The sequence below is a fragment of the Rhincodon typus genome, chromosome 7, assembly GCF_021869965.1.
Source record: "Rhincodon typus isolate 14 chromosome 7, sRhiTyp1.1, whole genome shotgun sequence".
Lineage (NCBI taxonomy): Eukaryota > Metazoa > Chordata > Chondrichthyes > Orectolobiformes > Rhincodontidae > Rhincodon > Rhincodon typus.
In genome coordinates this window covers 87,177,049-87,191,737 of record NC_063338.1, presented here as the reverse complement: position 1 = coordinate 87,191,737, position 14,689 = coordinate 87,177,049, and the positions used below count along the sequence as shown (strand labels likewise).

General features: G+C 41.3%; 1 protein-coding gene across 1 annotated transcript in view; it reads right to left on the bottom strand.

The window, feature by feature from the left end:
- The window catches only part of LOC109930579 (contactin-associated protein-like 5), a 1,093,911-nt gene that overhangs the window by 228,015 nt on the left and 851,207 nt on the right, over positions 1 to 14,689 (bottom strand). The window contains exons 15-16 of the mRNA XM_048598831.1: positions 3,959 to 4,086; positions 1,556 to 1,726 (exon numbers count right to left, since the gene is read on the bottom strand). Of these exons, the coding sequence (XP_048454788.1) occupies positions 1,556 to 1,726; positions 3,959 to 4,086 (299 nt within the window). The remainder of the gene's footprint in view (positions 1 to 1,555; positions 1,727 to 3,958; positions 4,087 to 14,689) is intronic.

Here is a 14,689-nt window from a genome sequence, read left to right as displayed (position 1 = left end):
CATCCCACCCAGACCCATCCACCTATAACCCACTTAAGCTACACATCCCTGAACACAATGGACAATTTAGCATGGCCAATCCCCCTAGCCTGTACATCTTTGGACTGTGGGAGGAAACTGGAGCACCCGGAGGAAACCCACGCAGACACGGGGAGAATGTGCAAACTCCACACAGACAGTCACCCGAGGCTGGAATCGAACCTGGCGCTGTGAGGCAGCAGTGATAACCACTGAGCCACTGTGCCACCCCAAATGTTGTTGGTGGGGGTGGGGGGGAGGTGGATACAGCAAAATGACCAGATTATCTCTAGATAGTCAGGAAACCAATATTAACAGAAAAACAAGCGCATCACGGGTGTTTATGCTTTGGCTCTATTTTCCACCCAGCATTTTAGCACATGCTGGCAAACAACAATTAGGGAATATGAGCAACAAAAGATCACAGTCGAGGATCTGGGCTTATGTTTGACAGCCATATGGTTGGAAGTAACAGTCATCACCATCAGGTATATTGAGGAATAGAGACTGAGTGAGTCCACTCTCTTCCTTGGAGACCCAGGAGGGCACTCCTGCTCTGGCAAAGAAATATACTTTAAGGAACCTACATTTCCTGCTTTTCTTGAGTTCTGTTAATTCATAGAAATAGAATTGCTCCCATTTGAATTTAAACATGATAACTGAGAGTGCCATCACTCCACCTTGGGACACTCAACTAAACTGATAGCTGCTCAAATACAAAACTTGTGCCTAGGATGTTGGACATGCATCCCACATTGGACATTTTAATCCATCCCTCCAAATACGTCTCCCGTTGTTTCTGAGGTTGGGTTCATATTGAGTCTGAGCGCTTCCTTTAACTTAGGCCTTTCTGGAATTGCCTGTGTTTTGTTACTGATGGTATGCACGTCAGGTTGTGCTACAACTCAAAAGGCATCCGTCTGTTTAATGATAGAAAAGTTCCCCTATGATGGTGCACTTTGTCGGCATAATGCTGTTCATACTCGCAACATATCACTCAAAAAAGCATCAGTTATTAACCGGTACACTGAAATACATTTTTCTATCAAGGTACGGAGGGCACAAATGCTAGAGACTGGAACACTTCACATTTAGCAACTGGCCATCAGCAGCAAGTGAGCCAAATGTAGCAACTTGAGAAGGTCACTCTGTACTAGCTAAGCTAGGTCATTACGCCAACTGAACTGGCCTGTAGAATCCATTCAGTAATGCACTGAGACTTTTCAAATGTGAAGTAAACTTGCAATGGAAAAAGAGTGGCGTCCTTCTATTTCATCTTTCTGGATCCCTCATCACCTCTGGCTGATAGGTCAGCGTCCGACTCACTGCATCACACAGTCCAGCAACTTCGTATTTTGGATATGTCGATGTGATCTTGCTCAGTGTCACTCAACATGAGAAAGACTTCATTACCTTTTGTGATTTGGTTTAATTAACTGAATTTTACTGACTCCTGACAACACAGCAGAGATTCCAGGCAATTAACCCCTTACCTACAGATTTTTCTCAAATTGCACCCCTGTCAAACGGTACTTACAGTTCAGTTCAATCCTTATGAAGTCTTTAATGCCGAGATTCTCCAGGAAAACTCCCGATGACACAGTTGTTTTGAAGAAAAATGAAATGTCTGCGCTTAGCTCCCCACGGAATGTAGGAAAATGGAGATAGGAGGACTTGGTATTAAACGATGCTGCGTTCCAGTAATTAACTGTATGGACACATAAATGTACACAGTTATTTTCAAACTGAGGTTGAACAAATAATTATGTTTTTTTGAGCCTGAAGACTATGCTAAAAATGTGCAGCACGATGTAACAATTTAGGCTAGAGATACACACTAAGATGAGTATACACTTTTGGATAGAGTCATTCGTGTCAGTGTCAGTTCCATTCCTTCGCAAGCAGGATAGGGAGCCTGTTTAGGAACTCTTTTCACTTTTATTTATTGAACACTTCCTGCTGTGTTGGAAGGTAATGGGTTCAAGGCTCATGAGTACAAAACCTTCTCAATTATGTTGCAGAGATATTAGGAACTGCAGATGGTGGAGAATCTGAGATAACAAGGTGAAGGTTGCAGGGACAGCACCTCATATTTCGCTTGGGAACTCTGCAGCCCAATGGTATCAATATGGACTTCACAAGCTTCAAAATCTCCCCGCCCCTGACCGCATCCCAAAACCAGCCCAGCTTGTCCCCGCCTCCCTAAACTGTCCTTCCTCCCACCTATCCCCTCCTCCACCTCAAGCCCCACCCCCATCTCCTACCTACTAGCCTCATCCCGCCCCCTTGACCTGTCCGTCCTCCCTGGACTGACCTATCCCCTCCCTAACTCCCCACCTACACTCACCTTTACTGGCTCCACCCCCGCCTCTTTGACCTGTCTGTCTCCTCTCCACCTATCTTCTCCTTCATCCATCTTCTATCCGCCTCCCCCTCTCTCCCTGTTTATTTCAGAATCCCCTTCCCCTCCCCCATTTCTGAAAAAGGGTCTAGGCCCGAAACGTCAGCTTTCCTGCTCCTCTGATGCTGCTTGGCTTGCTGTGTTCATCCAGCTCTACACCCAATTATGTTGCATTGCAAGACATGAGCAATTTCCGATTGCACCCAAAGTGAAAATAAAAGCCCTTCTTTCTTTAAGCTACACACCAATGTTTGTGTTATATTTTATCTGTCTGCTCACTCTATTGGGAGGTATATTTTAGAGAAGGAAAGTTTAAAGGTGTCCTTTTTAATGAATCTCTGTTCATATGCATTATTAAATTATAATCAAAAAACTGCATGGTTAATAAGGAAATATTACCAAAGCTTTTGCGAGTGTTCACAGGGGGTAATGAATAGCTGGTGTTGATTCAAAGATAATTATATAACTTAGGGGCTCAGTTAATTGAAATCCAGCACAATAGGCATTTTGGAATGACTGCAGGCTGATTGAGAGGTGGGATGGTTTGATCACTGCAACTTGATCCATTGAAGACCAAGAGCTGGTTACGAGGAAGAGACAGAAGGGAGAATTGATTGCCTCTGCACAGTGGTACAGCCCAGCCTGTCCAATCATTCCTCATGAGTCAACCCACTCTTTCCAGGTATCAATCTTGTAAACCACCTCTGACCCAGCTCCAACAGACTGCATCCTTCTTTAAATAAGGAAATCAAAAAGGCACACAGTACTCGGGATGTAGTCTCACCAATACCCTGTATAACTGAAGCACAGCCTCCCTTCATAATGAAAGGTAGCATGTCATTAGCCTTCTTAACCTTTGGCTATTCCCACATGTGAATCTTTGTGACTCATGTCCGAAAACATTTAGCTCCTTCTTGGAATTCTGCAGTCGTTCTGTTTAAAAATACTCTGCTTTTTTATTCTTCTTGCCAATTCACAACATCGTATTTATCTGCATTATGCATCAACTGCCAGACTTTTGCCCACTTACTTAACCTATCTATATTGGTCGACATGCTTGTGTTCGTCAACTGCACAAAATATTTTCTGACTGATCTTTGTGCCATCTGCCAATTTAGCCACAAAGCACAGAATATGGGGAATCCTTCAGCTGTGTCACCATTTTTACATTTGATTGATCAGAAATGATTAACTCTGCATGAAATCTTTCTCCTAAATTTCAACATTAAATAGCTTTATAGCCGATGATATATGTCAATAAACTCAATGTGTTTTGCATTTACAGTCACTAACCAAGTCAAAGTAATGTGATTAGTCAATGTATATTGGAACGTTAGAACTATTAACAACTCAACATTTGTGGTAATAGTATCAATCGACATTTTTTAAAAACAAGCTTGCAATTTTAATTTCGTTATCATCAAGATGAAGATTCTTACAGTGCTTTCGCAATCAGAATCTACAGAAATTCTTCCTCAATAATTCTTGGCCCTGGATCAGAGGTAAAGGTTGATACTGCAATGCTTGTGTCCTACTTACTATCTCCATTGCAACGGAGTGGTCCAAGTCTGTAAGCTGCCTCTGAATCTGTCCTGTTGGTGTCTCCAATTACAAGCTGGGTCAGAGGCAAGTGATCTTTGTATGAAAGAAGACCTGTATCGTTCGCCCTGCCAACAATGAGAAGAAGAAACCAAAGAGCTGTGTAAATCTCAGCAACATTAAAAAAGTACTCAGCACTTCTCCCAGTCAGTAAATGTCAAAAAACAAGTGAAGATTTTGTTTTCAGGACCAGGAAAGACCTTTCAACTCTATATGTCTGCTTCTGTTTGATGGAACAATCTCATTGTAGAGGTTTCCATAATATTGCTTAATCGCCATTCTCAATTAGTACAGATTTGTTCACGTAGTCGCTGGACCTCAACGTACTTCACAACAAATTAATTTATCTTTGATGTACAGCCAAAGTTGCTAAGCACACAAATATAATTATCAATACTGTGTACAATACGATCCCATAAGGCCTGGATTTTTGCTGAAAATTCACCAGAGTTATCATGGAGTTGAAGTTTAAAGCACTTCAGAGCTATTGTGAACCAAAGCCTGAATGTGAGAATATTTCAAGGATCAAAATGTCCTCCTCATCCTCTGTGCCAAACTGTGTCTCCATCAGTATCCTATGATCCCTACTTCCCCATGCCAAGCAATTCACCTTTTGACTCCTGATTGCTCTTCATGACTCCATGCCAAGTTCTGTCCCCACCAACACCTTGCATCTAACCCATCCAACACAGCATTCACCCATGTCAGGCTATGGCATTCACCCATCCCTAATGGTTCCATGCAAAGTTACGTAGCACAACCATCTTCAATACACATATTGCCATGCTGTGTTTTCTATTCCCATTTACCTATTATACACTGCATAAAAGCAATGAAAGCTAAATAACAATAGGATGTGTAAAGATAAAGCTTTTTAAAGAAAAAATTTGCGCTGATAATTTCCCATTTTCTTAAAATATGACTCTTTTCACTCTGCTCTAATAAAAGTAGCAAATAACCCAATACTTTAAAGTATCAACTGCTGAAATTACAAGAACTTTGTGTACATAGTCACAGAGTCCCTAGAGTGCAGATTGAGGACATTCAGCCCATACTGTCCGCACAGATGTGTTGAAGAGCATCCTAACTCACTACCCTATCCACATAACCCCAGCTAACCAACCTAGCATGCACAACTCAGGACACTACGGGGTGATTTAGCACGGCCAATCCACCTAACCTGCGCATCTTGGGACTGTGGGAGGAAACCGGAGCATCCAGAAGAAACCCACATAGACACAGGGAGAACGTGCAAACTCCAACATAGACAGTCACTGAAGGCTGGAATTGAACCCAGCTCCCTAGTGCAGTGAAGCAGCAGTGTTAACCACTGTACCATTCAGCACAGCAGAAATGGACAAGAGAAATCAGAAAACCAGAGCTGTCAAATCAAGCATGGACTCATATGTTCCGCCAGAGTAGTGGATTTTTTGGGCTGTCAAATAAAGCTCATTAAAACTGATATAACAATAGAAAGAGCCAGAGAACAACACAAAGCTGAAAGTGATATAAGATTAATGAACAGCTAAACACAAACTAATGGTCAAGTGTAGCCAAATTGTGGGCCTGTGGGAAGGTTGAAGAATATGTAGATAAGCATTGGGTATTGTGTATAGCATTGTTCACTTTATTTAGGGAAAGATGTGAAAGCTTTGGAATCAGCTCAGATAAGCTTTACCAAACTAATACCTAGAACGGACAGGAAGGTTGGATAGGCTAGGCTTGTATCTGCTTGAATTTAGAACAGTTAACGAGAACTTGATTGAAACACACAAAGTGCCGTGCTGTCTTGACAGAATAGATGAAGAAAGGATGTTCCCTCTCAGGGGGATTCAAGAACTTAAGGGTCACTAATCAAAATTAAAAGATCACCCATTTAAAACAGCGCTGAAGTAAAATATTTTCTCAGAGGGTTATAAATCTTTGTAACTCTCTTCCTGCAAATATGGTGGAAGCAGAGATTTTTAAAGATAGAGATATAGATAATATATTGATGGTAAGCAAGGAGATGAAAGGTTATTGGGTTAGATGGGAGTGTGGGCTTAAGGTTACAATTAGATCAGCTATGATCTTATTAAATGGTGCAGCAGACTCACAGAGCTGAGTGGCCTACCACTGTTTGTTGTTCGCATGTTTGAATAAGTAGTTGAGGTGAAGCAAGGGGTCACGGTTATCAAGTGATAAGCTTTTGTCTTGAGTGACCAACTCAATATCTAGAGGTCACGGATTCAAATTCATTGGAAAAATCTTGACTGAACCAGAAACTTTTCTTTTCACCCTGAGTTATCAGATTGTGAACTTTCTACCTGAATATCTGGTGGAAGGTGATTACATTTTCATTACTTTTCAAAGGAATACAAAAATAAATTAAATGGTCATTGATAGAAGGCGAGAGTATGGTCCAAAAAGGCATCAAAAAGCTAAAACAGGCACAATGAGATAAGTGGCTTCCTCCAGTGCTGTAAGTTTTATAATTCCATGAATCCTGTTAAGGTGCCCAAGAGACAAATTAAGATGTTGGAGCAGTGTTTGATCTTGGTTGGACTTGTGTTTCAACAAGAATTAAGACTTGTTGAAGGAGCAAAGAGAGGTTTTGCATGAAAATGAAACCGAACTTTGTGCAGTCAGTTTCAAAAGAACAAGGAACAAAAGAGACATACAGCACAGGAACAGGCCCTTCGGCCTTCCAAGGCTGTGCCGATCATCATGCCCTGACTAAACTAAAAAAAAACCTTCTGCCCTTATTCGATCCGTAACCCTCTATTCCCTCCCTATTCAGCTAACCATCCAGACGCTTCTTTAATGTCACCAACACGCCTGCTTCTGCCACCATTACCTCCTCTGGCAGTGGGGGGTCAGTGGTGCAATGGATAACGTGCCTGACTACGGATCAGGAGATTGTAGGTTTGACTCCTACCTGACTCGAGCGCAACGTAGAAATTTATGGGGAGGTGATGGCCTCGTGGTATTATTGCTGAACTGTGAATCCAAAAACCCCGATAATGTTCTGGGGACCCAGGTTCTAATCCCACCAAGGCAGATAGTGGAATTTGAATTCAATAAATATCTGGAATTAGGAGTCTAATGATGACCATGAATCAATTGTCAGGAAAAACTCATATAGTTCACAAATGTCCTTTAGGGAAGAAAACTGCCATCCTCACCTGGTCTGGCCACCATGTGACTCCAGACCCACAGCAATGTGGTTGACTCTAAACTGCTCTCTGGGCAATTAGGGATGGGCAATAAATGCTGCCTAGCCAGTGACTCCCTTATCCTGTGACTGAATTTTAAAAAAAATTCCAGGCTCCTACCACTCTCTGCGTGAAAAACTTTCCTCGTGCATCTCCCTTACACTTTTGCCCTCTCAGCTTCACCTGTGCCCTCTTTTAATTGAAATTTCAACCCTGGGAAAAAGCCTCTGACAATCCACCTTATCTATGCCTCTCATAATTTTGTAGACCTCTATCAGGTCTTCTCTCAGCTGCCATCTTTCCAGTGAATTGTGTCATCTGCAAATTTTCGGATGTTAGTGTTTCACTCAAAGCCAGTGAAGTTTGAAAAGGCAAAGAATATCGCAAGGTGGAGGGAAGTATGGAGTCATGGAGAGGGAAGAAGTAGTTTTTTTATTATTAATTTTATAGGATGTGGGCATATCTGGCTGGTAAGCATTTCTTGCCTATCCTTAGTTGCCCTCGAAAAGGTGGTGGTGAGCTGCCTTCTTGAACCGCTGCAGACCTCCTGCTGTGGGTTGACCCACAACGCCATTAGGGAGTTGCAAGATAGTAGATGTGATTATCCTTGAGGAAGGGATGAAGAACTTGGGGATGAATTTGTCCAATGGCAGCAAAATATCAAATATTATATCCATATAAATAACTTACACATGATCTTGTTGTACGAAAGATTCACTTTTGTTAAATAACTTGGAGGTCTTCAGAAAATGCATTCTTGGCTCCAAAATCAAAGTGATAAATCCACACAAGAAACTTCTGTTTCCTCTGCTGATCCCTCAACTTTAATGAGAGATGATTAATGCAAACTAATACAAGAACAACTTGTACTTAGAAAACCCTTTATCACAGGAAAATGTTAACTCTTAAAATTGATATTTCTCAAAATCTCTCTCATTGACCACACTTTGGGTCACCTATCCTAATACGCCCTGTTTACCCCCTCAAAATATTCAGAAAATGGTGTAGACCCTAACTTTTCCTTATTTTCAATGCAAAAAAAAAGTGTGGTATTCCAAGTGCAATTTGATTGGTCAGGCTACCAGATTTAAAGCATAACACACTTTATTCAATCACTATAGTTAAAATACAACAAAAGAAAGAAGGAATTGGAATAATTTAGCTCTATTGGAAAACTTAACAGAATAATAGATACAGTAACTATTAGTAATTAACTGTTCCAATATGTTAACATTCCATAAACACAGTCTTGGCACCAGAAAACAGATTGTCTCACATATAACTGTATTAGCCCAAGAGGAAAAACTTCAAGAGACCTCTGACAGAGTGTAGCAGGTGGGAGAGATTTGCTGCAGCTTCCAATCCTACTGAGACCCCAGCAACAACTGCTGAAAGCTAAAACTAAAAATCCTGGTTATGTGGGAGCTTGACCCCACCCATTCAGGCTGCTTCTATTGTTCCAACTAAAAAAGAACCCAAGGTCTCACAAGCTGTTTACTCAAGTGGCTCTAGTAGACTGCTCTGTACCTCTGCATTAAAACCTCTCTTCAAAAAAACCCAGGACAAAATATACCTCTAAAAGCCACAGTACCAACACACTCCCTGGAGTAGCTCACTGTCCAATTCTGTTTGACAATGCTTCTGTATGTGCTTTGGGGTTTTTCATATTCATTCATGGGAAGTGGCAGTGGGAATTTTATGGGATGTGAGCTTCCTATTTGTTATTTATCCCTAATTGAATTTTTCAAGTGTATGGATCGATTGGAAAACAAGGATGAGGATTTTAAAACTGAGACGCTGTTGGCTCAGGACCAGTGTAGATCAGAGAGCATGTGGAAAATATGTAAATAGAACTCATATGTTAGGGCACAGATAACAGAACTTTAGATGAGCTTACATTTATACAACAGACCAACTGGGACGTCACCAAAGAAAAGATGCATCGGAAAAATTATTTGGCCTTCTAAGGTAACTCAAGACTTAAGTATTCCCAGAACTTGTTTTTTTTTACAGTACTGATTCAAATAAGCAGTGATTTGGCTCTAAGAATAATATGCTGTATAGGAACAGTGCAGATTCACTATGCTAAGGATAAATAACCCCTTTATCTAATCATTCCCTTAAGCAAAGTGTTTAGAATATTGGCTGAATCAATCAAGACTCCAGCAAAGTTTCCATTAGTAGGCTAGAAGCTGCATGAAGTGTGTGATAGTCTGCTTATTAAATCAGTTTATGAGCTGTTCAGATAGCAGAAAGACCCAGGAGCTCATTAGCTCAACTGACACTAATCAAATGTGCTGAGCACCTTCCAACTCCTTGCATGGGAGGAGAAAATTGTGTCCTGTTAGTGCACATTATGCCTTAAACTCTTGATTCATTGGATTCAAATTGAAATGGAAATTTGAGAAGTGTCATCTTTTCAGATTTAATCTGTGTGAACCACATCTCAGGATTGATGGTTCCTCTTTGCTCAATTAACAGTTCAGGCAATGCAAATTCAGTTGTTCCTGCTTGTCTTTTCAAAATATAAGCACCTGAATTAAATACAGTTAAACTCTGCCTCATTTTACCCTTTTACAAATCACTTTAGACAGCAATGATTGAAAAAACTGCATTCAAGCTGGGCTGTAGTGATTATCAAATAGATATGGCATCAAGTGCTTGCAAATAGAACAATAGAATCCCGACAGTGCAGAAACAAGCCATTTGGCCCATCGAGTCCATACTGACCCTCTGAACAGAATCCCATCCAGACGCAGCCCCTGATCCAATGCCTGTAACCCTACATATCCCATGGCTATTCCACCTATTCCCCATATCCCTGGTCACTGTGGGTAATTTAGCATGGCCAATCCACCCAACCTGCACATCTTTGGACTGTGGGAGGAAACCGGAGCACCTGGAGGAAACCCATGCAGATAAGGGGAGGTTGTGCAAACTCCACAGAGAGTCACCTGAGGGTGGAATCAAATCCAGGTCCCTGCCGCTGTGAGACAGCAGTGCTAACCACTGAGCACTATGCCATCCCAATAAGTTGGGTTAATATTAAGGTACTGATTTTAGATTACTCAATCTTTCCACTGACAGTATTATAGAACACATTCTGTGAGGTGGAGCGGGGTGGAGTGGAGGGTGTCTTGTGGTAGTGGTAGTGTTCCTGCCTATGAGCCAGATGCTTCAGAGGTGTGCAATAACGTCTTTGAACAGGTTGATTAAAATATGTAGAACAGATTCAGTATGTCATGAACAAATGGCCAAAAATAAAAAGAGTTAGCACTGAAAGGTAATGGGTAGGGATGCCTCTCAAGGATTTGTGTATAAACTCCTTGGCCAGAATTTTCTCTCCTCAACTGGGCAGCATGAGTCAGCAGATTTCCCAGCAAGTTGCAACTTCAGGAGATATTCCCCTGAATGGGGTGATCTTCATTCAAGGGCGAGGGTGCGGGATACTGAGGGAACTTTCAACACTGAATACAGATCAGAGGTCAACATGGATGGCCAAATGCCACGGTAAACCTTTAAAAGGCTGACCTCCATTCTCTGGAACTTTGTCCCAGTCTTTTTTGATAATATCTAAGCCCTCTAGCTTTCACTCCTCACCTTTCCACTCCATTCTCATGATACTTCCATGCTCTATATCAATGTAATATCAACTCATGCCAACTGATCCACTACATTTGTTCCTCATGCCAACTCACCCATGGCATGCGTGACACAATGATGGACCTCAAGAGTAATGCTCAGATTAAATAAAATTAAGAACTTAATTTTTTTTCTTTATTCGTTCACGGGACAAGTGCATTGCTGGCTAGGCAGCATTTATTGCCCATCTCTAATTTGCCCAGTTCAGAACCAACCACATTGCTGTGGGTCTGGAGTCACATGTAGGCCAGACCAGGTAAGGATGGCAGTTTCCTTCCTTAAAGAATATTAGTGAACCAGATGGGTTTTCCTGACAATTGACAATGGATTCACGGTCATCATTAGATTCTTAATTCCAGATTTTTTTTATTGAATTCAAATTCCACCAACTGCTGTGGTGGGATTTGAGCCTGGGTCCCCAGAATGTTATCTGGGTCTCTGGATTAACAGTCCAGCGATAATACCACAAGGCCATTGCCTCCCCCTATGTATCTCACATTTTTCACAGTATGATTTCACCCATTATATTTTTAAAAATACTTCCACTCTTGAAAGTCTATTCAAAACAGGTAACCCCTCTTAAGTGCTTAATTCCATACAGATACAAACTATTCATCGAAGCATGCTATGGTTTTAATAACTTCTTTAACGTGACAATTAAACTGTAAACTTTGGGAACCGACAAATAATTTTAGCAGCCAAGCGTTCATGAGAATATATTGATAACCTTTGGGGACATGTTAACAACCAGCTATTGAAATTGCTAGAACGTAGTTTTTAATTAAGGCAGATTTTTATTTTCAGTTTTTAAAGGGCTGGGGATTTAGATAACTTTTAATCATGGCAGCTCTACACAACTCATCTGACCTTGAAAAGTATTATTTTCCCTATTCTAAAAAAGTTGTGACTCTTATATTGTGTGTTAAGACTCCTGTTACAGTGACAATGGGGTATGAGCACAAACATTAAGCTTAAAGGTTCCTGATGAGTTTGAGATTCCCTCTTGTCTCAGGCATGTCTTGCCTTCTCTCTCTGACCAGAGGAATATGGGATCTGTCAGAAATAAGCCATGGAAATTCTTCATCTGGATCCCACTCACATTTTCTGGAGACGTGTAAGTTTCTACAACTCCCTAAAACTTTGGAGTCTTTTGGTTGCCAGTCATGTAACTGATGTTGACCTTGACTCACAAGAGTAACATCATTGAAGCTCATTGGTTACAGAGGAGCAGAAGGTATTACAGACTGTCAGAATGACAGAAGTAGATTGATGCAGACTGCAGTGGGGGAGGCGACGGCCTCGTGGTACTGTCGTTTGACTAGAGATCCAGGTAATGTTCTGGAGACCTGGGGTCAAATTCTACCAGTATAGATGGTGGAAACTAAATTCAATAAAAATCTGGAATTAAGAGTCCAACAATGACCATGAATCCATTGTCAATTATCAGGAAAAACCCATGTGATTCATGAATGCCCTTTAGGAAGAAAACTGCCACCCTTACTGGTTTCCTTACTGGCAGTTTAGAGGAGATTCACCAGGTTGAATAGCTTGGGCTTGTACTCACTGGCGTTTGGAAGAATGAGGGGGGATCTGACTGAGGTATATACAATGCTGAAGGAGATTGATAAAATGGATGTTGAACACATGCTCCCCCTTGTGGGAAAGTCTTGAACAAGAAACAGAGTGAGAGGAGATACGTTCAAAACTGAGATGAGGAGAAATTACTGCTTCCAGAGGGTTGTGAATCTGTGGAACTCACTGGCCCCAGAGTGCAGTGGAGGCAGAATCAATCAATAGCTCCAAGAATTAGACATGTTTCTGATGAAAAAAGACACGATAAAGGGCTGTGGAGAGCACAGGAAAGTGAAATTGAAATCAGGACAAGATTAGCCATGGATAACACAGTATGGAGCTGGAGAAACACAGCAGGCCAGGCAGCATCAGAGGAGCAGGAAAGTTGATGTTTTGTCCCAACCCGATGCTCCTCTGATGCTGCCTGGCCCGCTGTGTTCCTCCAGCTCCACACTGTGTTATCTCTGACTCCAGCACTGGCAGTTCTTACTATCTCCAAGATCAGCCATGATCATGTTTAATATTGAGTGGGCTTGAAGTGCTGAATTTCTTCATCCTGCTCCGAATTCCTATGTTCCTATGTTTGGCCTACATGTGACTCCAGATCCACAGAAATATGGTTGACTCTTAACTGCCCTCTGGGCAATTAGGGATGAGCAATAAATGCTGGCCTTAGCCAGCAATGCCCTTAACCCACGAATGAATAAAAAAAGCAATAGTTAGTTAAAGTAATAGATGCAGTTCATTGCAGAAACACAGCAAGGAGTACAGTTTTAGAAAAAGGGGCAGAAAGAAACATACCTTAAATTGTAAGATTCTTAAACTGGCAGTGAGGGAGTACTGGGTGGTTGGTGTAATGGAGATTGCAAATGCCCAATAAAAATGGTTGGTGCATTCAAGTCATGATTTGGAACTGAGAGACTGGAGACCCATTTTAATTCAATGCTGGAAAATGTCCAGCATCTTGCAGGCACCTGTCTAATTTTTACCAGCTTGGTTGTCACTCTTACATACATTTAAGTTCAGGGAGGGAAGGAGAGGCAAAGAGAAGTGTGGGGGGAGCAGTAACACTAGTGGGGGTTAGCAGGAAGCAATCAGTCAATGTTGGTAAGCACCAGCCCATAGTAGTTAATGTGGAAGCATGAATATGCAATTAAGCAAATTTAGACGAAGTCCTAGCGGGTCAGGCAACACCTCTGGACAGAAACAGATTTAACACTTCAGCAAGGACGACGTTTCAAAAGACATGAAGAAAGATAGAAATTAGCAGTTGAATTCCACGAAAAAGCAAAGGAACTGCGGATGCTGGAAATCAGAAATACAAACAAAAATTGCTGGAAAAACTCAGCAGGTCTGGCAGCAACTGTGGACAGAAAGCAGAGTCAACATTTCTGGTTCAGTAAGCCTTCCTCAGAATTTGTGGTGTCTAGGAAAAGATTGGTATTGATGCAGAAGGTGATGGGGTTGGGTGGAGTGGAATAAACAATAGGTGGAGGCAGTGCTTAAAGGGAGAGAGAAAAAGTGTGGCTGAATTTCACATTTTAAGTGTGGATCATTTTGAGTTTGGTGGAGTGATTCTTGCTGTGAGACCAAGTGAGTTTACTCATTGTATTGTAGCTTGTGTTTATAGACTGGCTTTGGTGACCTCATGAAAACCCAAACATATTACAGTTATTGATATGCCTTGACAATATAGTTCCTGTTGTAATATAGGACTGGAAATGTTAAGACACTGATTTGGTGGCTGTTAACATAGAGCAGAGATGCAGAACTATTATGGCAGGAAAGGCTTTCACACAGAGGGTTAAATGGACATGGCACGTATTACTATAAGTGGCTATTAAGGCAGAACTACAGAGATTGTAAGTATTTGGAAAGAAACAATAATGAAATCATATGGAGAAACTATAGAGAAATAAGTTTAAAATATTTTTAAATTGTGTCTCCCATGTCGCAGTGTAAAAAAGCTCCAATTTTTCAAACCATTTTCTATAATTACAACATCTCATTTCTGCTGTCATTTTTGTGAATTTTCACTCCATGATTTCCACAAGTCATTTTATACTCAATGCCCTTGTGTATAAAACACAGAATGACAACTAACTTCTAATAACTTCTTTCTCTACCTGCGTCAGGCTGGTGGAAACCTAACAAGTCAGTTAGCCGTTCCCAAAGAATTTATTTACCGCATGGACATTTAAAGAAATAACATCAGAACTCCATCTTGTCTGAAAACCACGGTGTGGAACAGTCAACATGTGGG